This window comes from Barbus barbus (assembly GCF_936440315.1).
Source record: "Barbus barbus genome assembly, chromosome: 12".
Lineage (NCBI taxonomy): Eukaryota > Metazoa > Chordata > Actinopteri > Cypriniformes > Cyprinidae > Barbus > Barbus barbus.
In genome coordinates this window covers 23,234,111-23,254,220 of record NC_136740.1, presented here as the reverse complement: position 1 = coordinate 23,254,220, position 20,110 = coordinate 23,234,111, and the positions used below count along the sequence as shown (strand labels likewise).

The window sequence follows — 20,110 nt, the reverse complement described above, 5'->3', positions numbered from 1 at the left end:
TGGACACATGTCAGATCTCAGCATATTTTCGAGTGAAGCTATAACTGAATGATTTATTATTTCTTGGAAATATTGTGGAAATAAAATACATAATCCTATTTTGAGAAACTGGATGAAGGTTCACAAAAAGCCTCCATGTTGTACAAATTACACAAAAAATATAAGCACAACATTAAATTTTCTTCTTAATTTGTGATTTTGCAGGATAAAACTATAGTAATATTTTAATAATGACACAAATAACCAAATTTTTATGTTTTAAATATATTGTTATTCCAGTACAACACTTATTCCAAGAACAAGAGATGGTTATTTGAAGGAAAGTAAAGGAATACATGTAATGAGACAGACTATGAATGCTAAGTCCAGACGTTATAGTAAGGAGTGTGCTCATGAAATTGTCCTTGCAGTCTTTCTCAAATTCCACTGCTTCTTTATCAGACATGGGCACTAGTAAAGTATGATTCACAGTTTCCACCCCACACACCGTGGGTTGGCCAATGTTTAGCCACAGGCTTATAAAAGTGTTTCATGTGGTTTAAGGCAAAGGCCATGCTGAGTCAAAACAGGAAGATAGCACAGCCTTAAATCAGTTACTGCCCTTTAAAACACTCTCTGTTTGACATGCAGTTCTGCACCAGCCCACTGAATTGAAACTTGCTGTTGTGGGTGAAGCCGTTAGTTTTGGGGGATCTAAAATTGGATACGATATCAAGGGTCTTGTGAATGCAAGAAACCCCAGAGCTTCGCTGTACTTACATGAACAGAGGTAGATTATCATTTATCTATTTACCCTTTAGTCTTGGATGTAATCGATGTGTCATGTTTATTTCACCTGACACTGATTCTTGACACTTATCTGCAGTTTCTTAAAGTGACAACATTTCCACTATTAAATTAATTAAACATTATTTCTAGAATGTTCTTAACACAAATGCAACATATATTTAATGATTCTCTTTATTTTAGCAAAATTTCAAAACTTTATTATATTAATACACATGCATATTTTAGAAACATTACTATGATGGAGCTAAAAACTACTTTCATTCATAATTTGCTAGTAAATAATTATGTTTAAAAATATTTATTATAAATATTTGGCATATTATGTTGTTTCTGGCAGTTGTTGACACTGATCTATATAATTATTATTATAGATAGCATTAACTATTATAAACCAGTGCTGTTGACCCATACTGTGTGATGATAGGCAAAAACAAACGTGAGGAAGTCAGAGCCTGCACGAAAATGTATTGGAAAACTGTTCAGATTACTCTAAATAATTTTTTGCATACATAAAGTTTTTTTTTTTTTCTCCAAGTAGCTACTCTAGAATAAATGTGTAGGCTATATCAAGTTTTGCTAATAAGAGTCAGGTTTTATTACTTAATTCCGTGTATGGCGATTAATTTCCATCGTAATACATCTTTTTTTTTAAACAAACACTGCACCTTTGTCAAAACTTGACTGGAGTTATACAGTAGTACTCTACAGCTCATTTGCATAGTGCGTACGTTTATCATTCCACACTAGCGAAGAATGCCAATCTCAAGAACGCACGTAAGGGGGCGGGAACATCAAACAACGTTTTCTATTGGCCGCGCTGCTCCGTCACTCACAGCATGTGCGTCATTTCCGTTGTCAGGTGGTGCTGCTATGGAAAGATGTGATCAGTTGTCCTAAGAAGGCTTTTCCTTCAAAACCCTTGTTGGTTAACGTGAAATTTCTCCGGTTCGCTTGAAACTAACCGCTTCGTGGTGGAGTATAAATGTCGGTGCACCCCTGCTGAACATTTAATCGGCCAGAAATGAGTGGGAATTAGTGTACGACAGAGGATTCCCTCGGCGGTTTTGGTAAGTTGTTAAATGGCCCGTCGGTCGGCTGAGGAGATTTTCACAGTTCGTTAAAGGGACACGGTGAACTCATTGGCTTTCTGGTCTTTAATTTCGTCTTGAAATTCAGATAAACGCGCTTTTGCAACGATTAAATTGTCGTCTTTTAAACGTGTTGCAACATGGACTAACTTATATAAGCAAGCATACAAAGTAAAATAAGCAAGTTTCGCTTACAAATGTTAGACGACTCGAGTACGCATATTGTATTAATAAGAACGCGAGCTTTGTTTTCTTACACACGCTTATATAAGTCATTTATATCAGTGGTTATTGTTATAATTTTACTTGTAGCTGGTTGACAGCGTTCGTTAGTGTACGCCGTGTACTCTGTTGTGATCATATTGCAGTGCTCCTGTCTCTATTCCCTCTGCTGTCGTTTTCACTATATATTGAAACATTAGTCACTTGTTTTTACACACCACAAATCGTACACATCCAAATATCAAACAAAACGTGTGCAAAAACGCGCGGGTTGCATCAAGCTCCCAGCCGGTGCTCGGAGGTTGTCAGGTTCTCAAGTTTGCAAGGCATGCAGTCGCAGCTAGTATATTTAGATCTAATACAATATTACAATGTTCTGCTACTGTGTGGATCAGAGCGTTTAAATCATGCAGGGATGATATTTCACTTCTCTGATGAAGTGCCATAAGATGACCACACTGCATCCATTCAGTCTGATGAATTCAAAGCAGTATGATTAATCCTTCATATAGCATGATTTCATCATCAGCATGTTGTTGTTAAAGGGATGGTTCACAAAAAAACCGAAGGATTGTTCATCATTTGTTTTTACAAACCTCTGTGATTTTTATTAGCTCAGTGGAACACTGATGATGAAAGATGATGTTAGTATTAGAGATTAACAGCCTTGGTCACCATTCACTTCCATTATTTTTTTTCCCAATACAATGAAAGCAAATGCTGACTGAGATCGTCTAGCATCTCCTTTTGTGTTCCACAGAAAAACATCATGTTTGAAACAACAGGAGGGTGAGAGAAGAACTAATGACAGTTTTCTGTTTACTGATGTGCGTTTCCTAAGAATTCCATTCAGTAGCTCTGAATTGGATTCAAGATTGCAAGCATACGTGCACCTTGCTGTCGATGAGATCATTTAAACTGCATTCAGGTCTGGCGTGACCTAAACTTATTACAGATGGTTTAATACCAACCATGATGTCTTTCGTTTCCTGTGAGGTTGCTTGCCACATTCTCAGCCTTGGTTGTGCCAATGCACAGACACGGTCTTTGCATCAAACCGTGGTGCTTTAAACATGTCAGATCTCCAATAATGCATGTCAAAAAGGTTGATGAGAAAGCAAGCACGTCTCTCACCCCCGTCCGTCACATTGTCAACAGTCTGGGTCCACAAAGACAAAAAGCTGTAAACGTGTGAAATGATCTGCGATAACTGCCAACTGTACCCCCTCCTACGTCCTCGAGACAAGCTGTGTGATCTGTTGCAGAATTACATTTGAATGTCTGCTTCATTCAAAATTACAATGCGACCAAGCTTAGAGCTTAAATGTGAATCACAGCTGTCTGTAATTCAAAATTCAGATGCTATTTTAGTTCTACTTTATGTATTTGCTATTAGAGCACATTGATTGTCATTTTATCAATGGGATTTCATGCTCTGTCTCTGTATTGTGCCTTAATTTAAACAGAGTTGAGATTGATTTTGAAGAGCCCAAGGGGTGCAGAACTGTCCGCGATGCTAAATGCGCTCTCCCACCCCCTGCTTGCATCGTGATATGATGTCTAGAGGCTGCGTGTGTCACGCTACCATTGGTGTCAAACAGCAGCATTTCATATTTCTGACAAATTGCTACCAGTGCAAACCCCAGGGCTTGTGTGAATCATGCTGTATTCGTCCGTAGCACCACTTGTCTTTCTGTAGAACCACAGAAGCGATTATCAGATTATGCAAGAGCCCAATAAAACAAGCAGGCTTTTCTCTGAAAGAAGTCTTTTATCCTGAATGTTTGACCATAATTAATGCACTGCTTGTGATGTCTGAATTTTTTTGCTTTCAAAATGTTCCTTGTTGCAGACCGGTCAGTATTGCAATTCTTGTAATATGCAGATTACACCACATAGATTTGCAGATAAACCCATGCAGATTAAGGAACGGAAGGATTACAAATAGTGAAAGGGGAAAAACAAGAATTGCAGCAACAGAGTTCTAGATTCATGGGTTATTTTAGTCAATTTGAGATCCGTTGGCGCTGAACGTTTGCCTTTCTCAGGCGAGTTTTGGTCAGTGGTGCCATTTGTGAATGGGCTTCTATTGTCTAAGACAGAAGTCACATCAACAGTTCACACCTGCTGCTAATCTTTGTTTATGCAAATGCATATGGACCTGATGGGTTGTCATTCATACAGGCGTAGAGCTCTTAATGGCATCTGACTGTTTTGAGGTGTCGGGGAGGGCATGACTTTTGCTAGATCTCCTTCCCCCACCTGTTATTTGCCCTCTTTAGAACTCACACTTTGTTGATGGTGTACTGAAAGACCTCATTGGATTGGCTATTGTCCCTCAAGGCAAGAATTGAATGAGTGTCATAGGGTTGCTTTGTTTGGATGCTTTGGAGATTTGATTTTAGTAAAGAAGTCACATTTCTCTGGTTGCATGTAAGGTGTTTTATGTATCAAGTATTGACACTTTCTCAACTCCTTTTCAGATCTGCAGAATGTCTAAACGCCGTGCTTCGGAACGAGGGGCCGGAGAGTCATCCAGCAGATCCAGCAAGCTCCTTTGTCCTGGGATATCTGGCAGCAATGCTAAAAGAGCCGGTCCCTTTGTTTTAGGTAAGCTGCCTAGGGTATTGCAATTGAATCTTCAACACTAGCCTTAGCTTTTATGTGTTTCTATGCAGGCATGAGGAGGAGGGGGGTATAGGCTCCGTTTGGAGTCCTCTGTTTGAAAAGAATTGCAGGAATGTTTTAGATTGACGGCTTCACTTCTGAATCTGCAGGTCTTTTCCTGTGTGCCACTATCACACTGTCATCTTGCCTTTGAAATGCACCCATCACAGTTGAAAATAGCAATGTGACGTAGTAGTGCAGGGCGCTGTGATAAGAGTATTTATGATTGGCCTCAAGGGGAATTGCTGTGCTCTGTACTAACTTTTGCATCTGTTCACACTTCTTTTCTTTATTCCTCCCCATCTCAACAGGCCCACGGCTGGGAAACTCTCCCGTGCAGAGTATAGTGCAGTGTCTAGCCAGAAAGGATGGGACGGATGATTTCTACCAGCTAAAAGTGAGTACTTTTTTAGGCCTTGTTTACATGGTGTTAACATCTTGGGGGAGCACAAGTGGTCAGGTGAGACAGATCACCATTTATATCTGGCTCCAAATTCATGTCGTGTGACTATTTGTGATCGCATTGCATAGAGGGGTAGAGAGTGATACTATCGCAAAACTTTGGAGCTGATTCAGTTATTAAAAGTTCAAAAGTTTGGGTGTTTTTTTCAAGTCTATACTCATTTTATCAAATACAGTAAAAACTGTAACATTGTGAAACATTATTACAGTTTTTAGTATTACAATAACTGTTAATTGTTTTAATATTTTATGATGGATTCAGTGAAGGATCATTCAGAGTTCTTTCTGAAGATCATGATTAATTGAGAAAAAAAAGAAAAGTTTTTACCCAGCCCTACAACATTTTTGTCCCTGTTTACATTTTAATTGGGTTTCAGATCAGCCAAAATGGCTTTTAAAACCAGATGTGAGGTGATACAGAAATACAGTTTACAAAAACCCTCCTATGTGATTCAAACGTGTCTTGACCAGGGAAGTTAGACCGCTTCTGAACACAAAAGCCCCTGTGTGTCTCACTGTTTGCATGAACCTTTGACCTGCCACAACAAATCTCCACAATACTGTCCAATTCATGACCGACTCTGGTTCAGAGATGACCATCAAACCTCTTTGTTTTTGGACCAGGCTGTTACTGGAGGGGTTCCACTGAAAGGTGCTTGTCAACCTGGAGTCTAACCTTTTGACCCTATTCTTCTATGCCCCTGAGTCTAGAGTCTCTCAGATGGTTGTCCAGATGTGTTGAAGGACATGTGAGGGATTTACCTTTGTCCCCTCTGTAGATAAAGACTTTAATGGACCCTCTGTATTGCCTCAAGATCATTGATAGCTTAGTATGCCATCACTGTGAAGATAAGAGACTCCCAGGAAGGTTTAGAACAGGATCTAGTGGTGTGGTGTCTTCTTACCTTCGACCTTTGTTGTAGATTCTCACCCTGGAAGAACGTGGAGACACAGCAGGAGAGACACAGGAAGAAAGGCAAGGGAAAATGCTCCTGCATACAGAGTATTCTTTACTGTCACTGCTCTCCAACCAAGAAGGAGTGGTGCACCATCACGGCCTCTTCCAGGTAAGACCAATGCTTCATGATTCTTTTTTAAATTGTCCTGGTTTGAGCCGCACAAATTCATAGTTTGGTTTGGTTACACGCATTCTTCAAAATATATTTTTTTGTGTTCAGCAGAAGAAAGAAACTCATGCAGGCTTGGAACAACTTGAAGGTTTCGGTCTAATGTAGAATTTAATTTTTTCACCTTATATCCGTTAATTCTGTTTTTATTAGCTGATCAGAGTACACATCTGTCCACAATCCGCCTTTTGAAATTGAAATGCACCAAGACTTGTTTTGGAATCTGGCTGTACTTTTTTGAATCAAAATGTAATCGATTTGTGAGATGCCTAAAGATTCCCTTCTGTACTGTACGTTCTCAGTCCCACAACTTAATTTGTTTCTTCATTGTTCCTTCAGTTGTTTTCATTTTCATCACAAAGCACTCGCAGTGACTCACCACTTACTTTCTCTTTGAGTAAGACGCTTTCTTTTTTTCTCTCTCTCTTGCGTCTGCTTTTCAACTATATCTAGACCTCTCTTTTCTTCCCCGGTGGAAATGGGCTGCAGAACAAGCCGTACTGTGTTGTCACAGCCATTCATTGAAGCTCGCAGTATTGACTGGTTTATTATAGCTTCTCTCTAGAATGGGCCAGTTAATTATGGATCGCTTCTTGTGTTCGAAGGCACAGTCATTGCAAACACAAGCCACACTATCGATCGATTCATGGCCCTCGTTTGACCCCAGTCTCAGGTGGCTGAAGGAGGGCTTTCATCATTCAAGCTGTTGCACTTGGCGAGGCATACAGGAGAATCACTGCTGTGCTTTTTGTACCACCAGTACATTAGCGTCATCTTGTTCTTTAAACCCTTTATTTTCTTCGTTCGATCCATTCAAAAGCTTAATGGTGCAGTTATGTGTTCGTTTGCTTTGTTGCACATTGTTAAATGCACTGCTGGGCTGTCTGAAGTAAAGTCTTTTATGCTGTCCCTGCAATTATTCTCAGCACAAAACTTTAACGCATTATCTCTTTCACTTCTCCATCACAGGACCGCTCCTGTGAGATTATCGAGGACATGGATGCCAACAAAGTGCGGAAGATGAAGAGACGAATCTGTCTGGTGCTTGACTGCCTCTGTGCCCACGACTTCAGCGACAAGACGGCCGACCTCATCAACCTGCAGCATTACGTCATCAAAGAGAAGCGACTGAGTGAGCGCGAGGCCATCGTTATTTTCTATGATGTGGTGAGAGTGGTGGAGGCATTGCATAAGGTGAGCTGCCAACTGGTTTTAAAGTCAATGTGAAATCAAAAATGTCTGTTTTTACTTGACAACATTCTTAATGGCGCTAGCAAGGTCAAGGTCAGGAGTTTGTTTACCTACTCTGGTTTCCCCATTGATAAGTCCTGCCATTTTTTCCTCTTTGAATATTTAGTTTTATTTGGAAGTTTGTCAAATTTCATGTGCAACCATTTAACTTCTGCAATTTTATGTTTACTGTGTGATTTACCCTAAATTAAGTTGGATGATGGTGCATGGCGGTTTTCTGTAATATACCGCAATGGTGATTGTCAGGTTGCACGCTCTCCAAAGTGTAACCAACATCTTTAGGTATATATATAATAACTGTTCACTGTTTTTGCCTTTTGTAGAAGAACATCGTGCATAGAGACTTGAAGCTTGGAAACATGGTGCTTAATAAAAGGTAAGACTCCTCTCTTTCTTTTACCTGCTGTGCCGGCGGAGTTTTCTGTGCGCTCAGCCCTCTGTTGGGGTTTCATGGAGTACCGTCTGGCCTCATTGACCTGTCTCCTCTTGAGCTCTTAGTGAGAGTGTGATTCATCCCCTCAGGCTTAAAAGGGAGGGGGGAGTGAGCAGTGGGAAGCTATCCCAGTTAAAACGAGTAGGCATGGAACGTGCCCCTGGTTCGTTCTCTGGAAAAAAGGAGAGGATGATGGAGCCGGGGGGGGGGCGGTTGATGAAACTGCACATGCTTGCTTGAAGGCATCTGAGGTCGGCAAGCATTGTGAATCGGATAGGCCTAGCGGAATTCCCAATCCCTCATCCATAAAGACCCTCTCCAAACACCATATGCGTATGTGTGTTTTCTGTCATGTGTGTGGAACGGGTACGCTTCTAACCACAGTTCTGTTGTCTCTGCCATTTCAAATGTCCCCAGGAATGAGAGACTCACTGACTAATTGAAAATCCTCAGTTCTGCCTGTCACATTTGCCAGCATGTGCTGCTTGCTGCTGACTTCTCGCATATTGTAGTTCGGTCACATAAGTGCACAGCTTGTCTAATTATGAAACCAGTCACACCATATAAGCTCAGTGGCATGTGTAGTGAGAGGAGGAGTGGAGCCTGTTTCTTTTATCTCCTCTTTCTTTCCTCGTCTCTTTACGAGCAACTGTACTTCTTGTGTCCTGGCTGATTGAATTGAAGGTATGCATTATGCACCTTTTCTGACATTAACCCCTTCATCAAGCCTACAGCAAAAAAGTGGAAGTTTTTCTGTTAGTAAATAATTTTTAGAGTGATTTTTCTTTCTTTTGAGCAACTACCATGCTTCTGACTACACTACCATTCAATGCAAAGAAAGCGCTTTTTGAACTTCATCAAAGAGTCCTAAAAAGTTTAGCAGTTTCCACAAAATTATTAAGCAGCATGGTTTTACCACTGATAAAATGAAATGTTTCTTAAGTGTCAAATCAGCATATTAGAATTATTTCTGAATGATCCTATGACACTGAATACTGAAGTAGTGGCTGAATATTCTCGGTTCCCATTATAGGAATAAATGATTAAAATTACAAAATATTTAAATAGAAAATATAAAAAAAACTGTTGTTTTAAAAATGTAATATATAAATAAATATTTATAATATAAAATAAATAGCGTGTTTCTGTATTTTTATGAAATAAATGCAACCTTGTGAGCATAAGAAAATTCTTTCAGAAGTATTTTAAAAAAAAACTAAACTTGCAAAACCCAAATTTCTGAATGGTAGTGTACAAATAGACATTCAAGGAAGAGCATGTGTCAAAGTGGTTTTTATGTTTGTGGTGTTCGCTCAGTAATGTGCCTGGCAACTTTGTGGGCAACACTTTGGAGTTTATTTATAGACTTGCATGCCCACCAATTACTAAAGCTGGTGTTTGCACTTAGAATTCAAATTTTTGTGTGAAAAGGTAAATGTCAGAGCTGTGGCTGTGCAATCTTGCTTGAGGAGACATTGTGTCACTTCCCGTCCTACTTCCTTTCTCTTATAGTTTTGTTGATTTAAGAAGTGACAGGAAAGCAAAAATCAAATACACTGGGTAAATTCAAATTCAGAATAAAGCTAAAAATAAATTAGCTTGGTAAACTACCAAGATGCAATGCAAAAAAACTTTTGGGATTTGGGAAATCATAAAATATGAAAATTTAGCAACACGTGAGTTTCAGTGCATTTGTGCCTGGGGCTTTTTTTCTTTTTTTTTTTTTTTCCAATATTGTTTTTTTTTTTTTTTTTCGTATTAATATCTTGCATGTGCCGTTGTTGAGTCAAGCGTTTTACGCCTTTCCACGGGAGTCAATTAAAAGGACAGGCACGGACCGGTATATCGTTGCTGAACGAAAAAGAAAACATCCACATGTACTCGCACTCATCACTGGAGCCTATGGTGATGAAACCAAGCAGTCTGGTCTGTCTGCTTCAGTTCAGCAAGAAAGCAGAACACTGTGTCCCAGCTGGAGATAACACAGCCCTCTGCCAAAGGATCCATAGCTCAGAGCTGAGTCACACTCCCGTAACACTGGCAGAGCTCTCTCTCTTTCTCTCCTTTTCTCTCTCCAAATACCCCTCTGATTCTACTGTCTGTGTGACCCTTCCCAGGCAGCAGACTGTTGGCTTTGGGTGGAATGGAAAGTACTTGGTATTAGTCATAAGTGGTCCATGACATGTCAAAAAAAAAAAAAAAAAATGGTGTACAAGACATTTGGGCCTTCAAAAACAACTGCTCAATCTGGTGGTCCTAATCAACCTGTGCAGGCATTGTTTATCCTCAGCAATTTGTCAATAACTGCCTGTAGTGCAGAAGCTTCTTTCACATTTCACAAGCGTTTGTTGCGACTACTTCATACCTCTTTTCCCTCCTTCACACCATATGGCAGTCACCGTCAAGACTCTAAAAGACTATAAAAGTGAACAAATTGCCTGATCTGCACATTTGCTTTCACTATTAGCTTTGTTCCTCTTACAACACTGCTTGCCCAAGCAAAGGAACTCCAATACCAAACAACTGCATCAAAATCCCACATTAACCTCACCCAGCACAGGCAGTTCTGACCGGATTTCGGCATTGAGACTTCCTCTTGCGTTTAAACCATTTAACTTTTCCCATCAACAGGGACTAATTTTAGCAGCACTAAGAGACCGGGAGGCTTCTGGTCTCTTCACATGAGCAGGAAGAGGAGAGTAAGCAATGAGAATGTCCTGAGGAGAAATGCTCGCTTACTCTTTTTGCTCGGGAACCAAGGCACATGGTCATGATGAAGCCAGACGAATGCTTATATTAAGGCTAAAACTATTATGAAGATGAAAACCAGTGGAAATGGTGCGTCAGGAACAAATGGTTTAGACATTAGGTACATTTGAAATGGTCAACACAACAAGAAACTGCCTTGCAAAAAAGCCATACAAGATTAAACAAATGAAGTTAGTTTAGTTTGCTTCATCTAACCATCATTAAACAAAACTTTTGATATTGTTCAAATGCCTTGAACCACAAACTTTACCGAATCATCAATAATTTGACCTCATGTGTGAGCCATCTGGAGCTTAGCAGATCCAGTTCATGCACGGAAATATTGTTGCATTTGATAAATTAATGCAACACTAAAAGTAAACTGAAATTGAAAACTATTTATAACTGGTACAGATAGATGGTAGGTTGGAAAGACTGAACTTTTTTTTTTTTTTCCACAAAGTCCATTGTGACTAATCTCTTTTTTCTTCTAATCTAATATAATCATGACCCTCCTTTTTAATGAAGATGGTAAACAGCTTTAAATCAGTAAAAAACTCTGCTGGGAAAAAAAATCAAGCTTCAGGAACGGGCCTGTTTGTAGCTGTTAGGCGTAAGTGTGACAGTCACTTTCAGGGTGTGAAAGTGAGAGCGTAACTGGGGAAGCATGGGAAAAGAGGATGTAGCTGTAGTGGTGGAGGTTTTTTTTAGTTAAGGGAGATTACAGCTGTTACTGTGTGAATTCTCACATTGGAGGTCCCCCGGTTCAGCTCTGTCAGCTGACGTGTTAGTTTTGCTCATTGTAAATGTGAATGCATTTTTTACGTGAAAGCATTTCTGTGTATGTTAGAGAGCTTGTTTTCATTGCATGCCTGTCACTGAAAAAAGTGTTGTTCTTTCATTTCTGAAGTGCAAAGATTAGTCATCCCTGAGCTTGTGAGAAGCCACAGGTGACTCACTTGTTTGTCAATTGCAGTCATTGTGTGTTCTGTCATGTTGGGTTCTGCTTTCTGGAAAGGCAGAATGGCTCCCTGCCACAGATTAAATTTAATGACATAGACAAAAACATCAGAGGCATGTTTGCACGGATACAAACACGACTCACCTAACTACAGTTAGAGTTTCGTTTTGATATGCATGTATAGTGTAAAAAATGTGTTTTTATGTATACATGTATACACACACAATCACAATCATATTAAATTCATAAAACACAACAGAAATTCAAGGAAAAATATTTTTTATATATATATATTATTTTGGCTGATGTTGCCAGACTCTTCCCCTCTAACCATCTTAATTTAATTTTAATTTAATTTTTTTAATTTAATTTTTATTTTATGCTTCTCTTAAGGACAAGCTAGATTGTCATATAAAAATAACATCCTAACTAATTTTCTTTTATTCAAAATAGTTTTCTTTTTTCCTTTTGATTTTGTGATCAAATATGACCTGGACATGCTTACTAAGATGCACATCATAGATTTCACAAGCTATCTTTTTAATCTAAACAGTGTGAGGACTTGATGTGAGGACTCATGGTTGTTGTTTGACGTCATTGGTGTTTTGTGTGATGCAGGACCCATCGGATCACCATCACAAACTTTTGCCTTGGCAAACATTTGGTGAGTGAGGAAGATCTGTTAAAAGACCAGCGAGGTAGTCCAGCCTACATCAGCCCAGATGTCCTGAGCGGTGAGAATTCAGCTTGTGTGTGTGTGTGTGTGTGTGTGTGTATGTTTACGTGTGTGATTCACATGACTCACCCTCCATGTCACCACTGTAATCAAAGCTCATAAACCCAACCACCTACATGGCCCTAATCAGGACAGCAGTGACAAACCGTCAGCATGTATGAGCAATAGTTAGTTTATTGAAGTCATTATGTGTGTTGTGTGCCGCAAGACTTGACCTGTTAGCTCAACGACTCGATACCAAAACTCTTCCCTTAAGCTCGTTGTCATGGCCTCGAGCAGATCTCGGCAGTGCGACGGATCAAATTAACAGCGGTTGTATCAAGGTTTATCTTTCCAAACAATCTCTCTCTCTGTGCGGAATTGAAGTTCACTCAAGTGATGTAATTTCAATACTTGGGGCTCGCTGTTTATCTTATCTGTCAAATGTTTATGTAGCACAGTCCAGTTAGCCCTACTGAATAGTTAATGCGCAAATTATTTTTACCTTTTTTGGTTTTCGCAAACTTAAAAGTGGCTAGTCAGTATTGTTTTTGGAGATTTAAAAAAAATCGGTGCGGTACAAAAACTGTCAATAGAGATTAGCTTGTATTTAACCTAAAATATTCCTTAATATTATATTATAAAATAATAATGTTTATTAACATTTATATTCCTAAAATATATACTATTTTATAGAAAATAAATGTCTCATTATTCCCCTCACATTGTAATTTAAGTAAAATTAAAACGTAATTACATGCCTCTCTTTCGATTTAGTTTTTACATTGCAAAGCAATTAAGATTGTCATTTATGATGTATAAAGTATGTAAATACATTCATATGCTATCCAAAACCTGTGCGTAAAGGCATCACAGTTGCCTTCTGAGATGCTTTGTTTTTTGCTCAATTCAAAGACACCATCAGCTCATTGAAAGACTTAAATGAAGCGATGTGACTTTGATTTTAAGCAAATAATTCAAAAATGTCTATTTTATCCAAAAGTTTGTTTGTGGACTTTTTTTTTTTTTTTTTTTTTTTTTTTGTGAAATGAACTTTGCCTGCAGAGGGGTATTTGTACATTACGAAGTTGAAGATCCATGCATTTAAATCTTGTTTGTTTAGTTGACTCGCTAGCTAAAATATCAAACCGCACCACCTTTCCAGAACTGTCTTTCATGTGTTTTCGGGGTTTTTCCAAGACCTCTATGCATGTAGGCTCTGGTTAGATGGTGAATTCCGAGCATGCATGTTAAATCGAGGCGCAGTCGAGCTCTTGTTTGCGGTCTCCATTCACAGTAAAATGACAGAAAGAAACCGGGAGTAAATCAGCCAAATATGACAGCAGAACAAAGGCAGAGCTGCTTCAGTGAGTCATCACAATGACTCATGCAGAGAGGAACTACTCTTCCTGCTCTCTCCCTATCTCTCTCTCTCTCGCTCTCGTCCTCTCACCGTTTTTCCATTGCTCACTCTCTCGTCTCCCTCTCTTTCGCTTTCTCCTGCGTAGGGTCAAAGTAGAAGCAGAGAATTGTACCTTACAGAAAAATATACCATACAAATCACGCTGTTTATTAAACAGAAACCTACCCAATTAACCCCTCTTTTAAAAGCTCCCATAACTCATTTGTACTCCTTTGGCACATTGTGTTCTGCCCATTTATGGTGGTAAACTAAGCAGTATAGTGAGTGTGAACAGGATTTGGGGGACTTTATAAGATTTTGACACTATTGGTAGCATACGTTTTATATGTACACTTTCACTACTCATCCAAGAAAAAGTTCCAGTCTGACTGAATAAGCAAACTGTTGTAGAGCTGCTTGTAAAAATGGCACTTTGTGCTTCCATGTAGGTCGACCATACCGTGGTAAACCCAGTGATATGTGGGCGCTCGGTGTGGTGCTGTTCACCATGCTCTATGGCCAGTTCCCGTTCTACGACAGTATACCTCAAGAGCTCTTCCGCAAGATCAAAGCAGCAGAGTACTCCATCCCTGAGTGAGTATATCCATTGTCTTTCTGTGCTTTGATAGGAATTAATTGTTGAAAAATGTTAATTGGCAAATATTGTGATGGCCCTTGTTTAAAAGGATTGTTCACCTAAAAATTAAAAACACTTATGTTCTTCATGACATTAGATGTCAAGATTTCTGTTGAATTGTTCCTCACGTATAATTGATGTATGACTTCAGAAGATGAATGGACAATTTTTATGGTGTTTTTTCACCCTGTCTGAAGCCTAAAAGTTTTGTTCCATGGAAGAAAATAAGTCATACGGGTTTGGAACAGCTTAAATTTTATCTTTTTAATTTTTTGGTGAGCTATTCCTTCAAACGAAGGAAAAAAAAAAAAAAAAATTTTGCAGATGGAAATGCTAATGTGCCTTTGTGCCCGTGTCATTTGCGCAGGGATGGGCGGGTTTCAGAAAGTACAGTGTGTTTGATCAGGAAGCTTCTGGTGCTTGACCCCCAGCAGAGGCTCACTGCCACCGAGGTGCTTGAGTCTCTGAGCGGCATCATCGCAGCCTGGTGCGTCTCATCTCTCATCTGAAATGAGATCAACTTTATAGTTCCATTTTTAGCCAAGACTTCTTGTTAGATTTCACATAACTTGTTAGGAATTCATGTGATGGGATGATGTCATTTTGGGTCAGCGATGTTGTCTCACCACATTTTTGCAATCCTGTGCAGTTTTCAGTCATGCATTTAAAGGTTTCTTGGCTGTAGATCTGAAAATTCCCATTTGTCATCGACTGATTTATGTTTATTTATTTTAAATAGGCAATCTGTGTCCTCACTGAGCGGCCCTCTACAAGTGGTGCCGGACATAGACGATCAGCTTAACCACCCCGAACATCTTCAGGAGGTCAGTACCGCTTGTAGATGTTACAGTAATATGGAAGGATGACTCGGAGTCAAAAAAAAGTTTGCTTTAACAATGCTGTTGCATAAAATGTTGCATTAAAATCATTGGGACCATTTATGTATGACCTGACATATTTGCATATTCATTTTACTTGTATCTTATAAATATGGTCCAACATATGTAATGCCTTAAGTGGCATTGAATCATGGATAATAATAGAAACATCCTCTTTAAACTGCATTAACATGATGAGGTACTTTCTATCGCTGAAACATTCTTTTATTGTCCCCCAGGCGAAAGTGACAGAGGAGTCGTCTCAGTACGAATTTGAGAACTACATGAGGCAACAGCTCTTGTTGGCGGAAGAGAAAAACACTATCCATGAGACCAAGAACTTCCTCAGCAAGAGGCATTTTGGTAACGTGCCTCCGGTGAGGTGCCTCGGTCACGACGCTCAACCCTTCAGCCCCCTGGATGCCGCAATACTGGCCCAGCACTTCCTGTAGGTGGCAGTAGCACCGCCATTCTGCCCGCAGGCGGTGGTCACCAGGAGTGGAGCGAACCACGGAACTGGGCGCCCTCTGTTATGTACGTTTACGTGTGGGAGTGTGTGTGTGTGAGCATGCAGCGTGAGTCTGGCAGACAAACATGGGCCAAGGAACAGCTCAGCGCTCTGTTGCTCCATTCATCGGCCCAGGACACAGACTCTGGACACAGGTCAAATGAGACTCTGACCACCACCACCACCATGCCAATCCTTGCCCAAATCTGACACACACACACACACACACACACTTTCAGCAATACCCCAACAGAACCATGTAGCAGATCACACACAACCACCCTTTTTCCATCCACCTCTCCCCCAGCACTTTCTACAGGAACGCCTCGGATCACATGATCAACCCTTTTGTTCTGTTCCCCTCAACCAGTTCGTCTGTTCTGCTCCCATCTGTATCTATGACTGCAAATCTACCTCTTACCATTTTTTTCTCTCTCTCCATTTCCTCCTTTCTTAGTCCGTTTTTAATAACGCTCTCCATTCTTATGAAAGCAGGACTCGTTATATTGAGGGGAGACAAGCACAGGCTCAAGAGCATTAGCATTGTGGTTGTGTAACTATTGTCAAAACCAGTGATTGGTTTTTCCTCACAATCTAAATAAGCTTCCCCCCCTCCTCTTCTACTAAAATGGTAGCATTTTAAGTAAGATTATTCTCTTTATTTCCATTGAAGATGTTAAGTTTCACAAGTTAGAAAGCTAAAAACCTCATATTACTCAAATCATAGCAGCGCATGTTTCTCCTTCCTCTATTTGAATGGGTTTCTGTTGGCAGCTAGCATCTGTGTCCAAAAGCATAACTTGGCATCCAAACCGGCCGATATGGTACGTTATTCTCCCCTCTTGCTTTCGTCCAATCAGAAGGCAGCAGAAAGTGCAAGACCACCACTTCCTGTGCATTCCACCAAATGGAAATGTACTTTGAATCAAGTGATATGCCACTACAGTGGACTCTCGAGAGCTGAGCTAGGTGGTCCTTTTGTGTATTTCTGTGTGTGTCACACAGGGACTCATCGCGGGGCTGTGCTTGGGAAAAGACGAGGTACGGGACAGCTGGTGTTGGGATGAAACTGTCAGGAAGCAGGGCGGCTGAGCCGGCAGTCATGCGGAAGTCTAAGCCAAGATAAGCCCCTTAAGCACAGCCCTTAAGCCCTCCTTTCCTTTTGTGCCCCTCCGTCTAGAGCGCTCACCCTCTGATAGCATGCCAAGCCATCAAAGTGCATCTTCTGCCATGTCCTGTATCTCCGGTGCTTTCGTTCCCCACATAGATTTCAGCTGCAGCTCAGGGATCAAGCATTGGCCGCTAGGGAACGTTTCTGGCCACAGTGATACAAAGAAACCCATTACATAGGGGATTGTTTCTTTTTTTTTCTTTTTTTTATTCTCTTACCTACCGCTCATTTCCATGTATGGTTATTAACTGCTTCATGATCATCAGGAAGGAAATGCCATGAAACCCACTCCTCTCCATCTGTTTCTTGTGTGAGAATATTGCAAGGAAACAGATTCTTAATGTCATTCGACTTTTTTTCAGTCCTGTTTTAAGCTACCCCATGTGTATAAAGCATAACTGTGGGATATCTTGCCTTAGATTATCAACAGAACCAGATTTCTCAACTCAACCGTGAGCAGTGAATATGTACTTTTGATGCAAGAATATATCTTGGTATACTAGGCGGTTGGCTTGCATCGACCTGTGGCTTAGTTTGCAATGCCTTTGTCTGGCTCCACTCATGTTATTAGATGAAAAGGTCATTCAGTACTGTAGATCTCTGAGCTCATGACTAGCAGCTTGGCTTGTCCTTTTAATCTCCACTTTAATTTCCTCTTTTGAAGACATACAGCCTGGTAGTATATCCGTACCTTTCTGTTTTCCTTTTAATTTATTTGCTGTTTTTAATTCATCTGCCATGGTAAATGTAGAGATCATGTATCACTCAAAAGCATTGCTGTGATCTCTCACGTTGTTTCCTTCTATCTTCAGTGAAGGTTTTGTTTTATTGTCTCTCTTTCCCTCTTTTTTTTTTTAATTCTTGAATAATTATTGCAACAATCCTGTCGGTATATTAAGCTACACTAATTAGGTGACTGACTTTGCATAGCTCTATTTTAAGTCAACTAAGTTATCGTGCACATTAGCATGACATGTAGAATCGATGTAGAGTTTATCTTGCGAGAGAGAATGAGACAGCACTCTGGCCAGTGTGAAAGACATCGTAATGGCGGATGGGCGTCAATAGTGCAAAACCCAGTGCAGAGTATTATTATTCTGTAGAATCGCACCAATGTTTCCACACAAGCCACCATTGAAAGCATTAGTTTTTCCCACCTCAATGTGAATATATTTGGTTGTAAAGCAGTATTGTAGTGGATAATATGCGTGACTTGATGGAGAGGGACTTTTTGTGAGCAAATCAAAGTCCTTTCCTTATATTCAAAAAGGAGTGCCTCAAGGCTATATCCTAGGTCCACGTAGAGTTCTCACAAAAGCCATTATATCATAGCAAATTTGTACAGTTGCAATATGGCTGCTGTTGATGTGGTTGTGTAGTCTGTACCCAAAACCTAGATGAAAGAAATTAGAAAATATTTCTGTTTAATATGCCCCTACGCAAGTGACTACAAACTCCCCCGCCCCCTTGCATAGACAGTTTCGTGATGTCCAAAATTCTGTCTGCAGCATGAGAAGTGTACTTTTTTTTTTTTTTTTTAGCTCTGTATACAATTTCAAAGCAATTAGTGCATGATTCTAATTAGCAAGACGTGCCCAAGATGCAGCAGAAATTGTAGTGGGTGTGGGTGTTTTGCAAATGATGAATACTCCAAAAAAACAGACACTGCAAGGGAAGATACAGAACATTAAGTTTAACTTAGATTTTATTTTATTTTTAGGCCACTTTGTGCAGATGTTTCATAAATTGGGAGATTTCTCTTTAGAATTGTTACTTTTTTGCGTCTTTTACTAAAACTGGAAAATCTAAATCTGATGTAAAACAAAACATGATGAAACTGGTCAAAAGCCTGAAGGTTTGATATCGTGAGCTGCTTGGTTAGAATGGTGTCAAAGAAAAGAAAAAAAACTGGGTAATTGTACAGAGATGAAAAACAAATTTGTATAAATGACATATTTTTGTACTTCATCAAATCTCTACATGCATGTCAGCAATAAACTTTGATATGGAAAACTTTGTCTCTATGATTTGAAGTGTAAAAGATATATATATATATATATATATATATATATATATATCTTTTTTTTTTTCCTTTAAATCCAGTATTTAAAAGCACTTTAAAAAAAACAATGCATCTCTTTGATGACATCAGTATAAAACGGTTTCATTCAAATAATCCCTGTTTGAAAATGTATTTTAATTCTCAATAGTCCTTTATTTTGGGTAAAGCTTTCAGTATGTTATTGAGAACAAAACGCTCACAACTGCATTTTAGGTGTAGTTCTGCCCTCTTGTGGTAGACATGGAATGACATGCAAGACGTTTTGCAGAGATGCCCAGACAAATTTGAACTCTCATCTCAGTCTGAATTAAATGGAACTGTTTGGATGATGTGATATTTAGAGCCATTACAAAGTGTTTTGTTATATTATCCAGATTAACCCTTAAGATATAAAAAAATCATCAGTTACTCATCAACAATTCCCCTTTTACAGAAGACTTTTACTCCAGTACTTTGTATATTTGTGCTCATTAATCATCTGAATCTCTGTGTAGATGTTGGAGCTCGAAGGTTGATGGTCATTATTCACCTTTCTCTCCTGAAATAAGATATCTGCCAGTTTCATTGGCCAGAATAAACTTAAGTGTGAACCAAACCTTATTAATCAAGACCTGGACACATAGGACTAGTTTGAAGCAAACACTGAAAGTCCAGCACGTTAAAGTACATCTCCCAAGAGTAAAACCAACTTCAGCCTAATAGTTTACAAGCCACTTATTTGTTGAAAGCATATGTTGAAAGGAATCACTCCTTTAACATGAGTCCTCTATTGAGTGATTTTGAACAGCAAAAAACATTCACATGATGCACACAAGGCATCCATACGAGCTGTTGAACAAAACTATGCTCGCAAAACAAATTCCTCAGCTGTTTGTTTTCATTTCGCTGTGCCTGTCCCTAGTGTGCTAAACATGAGAGTTTACATGCAAGATTTCCAGAGCACATTTTGGACATCCTTTATTGATGATCTGATTTCCCATTAAAACATA

General features: G+C 39.5%; 1 protein-coding gene across 1 annotated transcript; it reads left to right on the top strand.

Moving 5' to 3' along the window:
- Positions 1-1,616: 1,616 nt before the first annotated feature.
- LOC306878510 (serine/threonine-protein kinase 40-like) lies at positions 1,617-19,069 on the top strand. The gene is made up of 11 exons (XM_079430954.1): positions 1,617-1,856; positions 4,583-4,709; positions 5,078-5,163; positions 6,152-6,295; positions 7,325-7,549; positions 7,930-7,982; positions 12,367-12,482; positions 14,315-14,459; positions 14,870-14,989; positions 15,242-15,326; positions 15,620-19,069. Exons 2-11 carry the CDS (start codon positions 4,592-4,594, stop codon positions 15,830-15,832), a joined length of 1,305 nt encoding a protein of 434 aa, XP_079287080.1. The 5' UTR covers positions 1,617-1,856; positions 4,583-4,591; the 3' UTR covers positions 15,833-19,069.
- The last annotated feature ends 1,041 nt before the right edge of the window (positions 19,070-20,110 follow it).

Coding starts and splice junctions, on each gene's coding strand:
- LOC306878510 (XM_079430954.1), top strand. CDS start 4,592: ATGTCTAAACGCCGTGCTTCGGAACGAGGGGCCGGAGAGTCATCCAGC. Junction 7,983..12,366: donor AACATGGTGCTTAATAAAAG/GTAAGACTCCTC, acceptor TGTGTGATGCAG/GACCCATCGGATCACCATCA. Junction 15,327..15,619: donor ACCCCGAACATCTTCAGGAG/GTCAGTACCGCT, acceptor ATTGTCCCCCAG/GCGAAAGTGACAGAGGAGTC.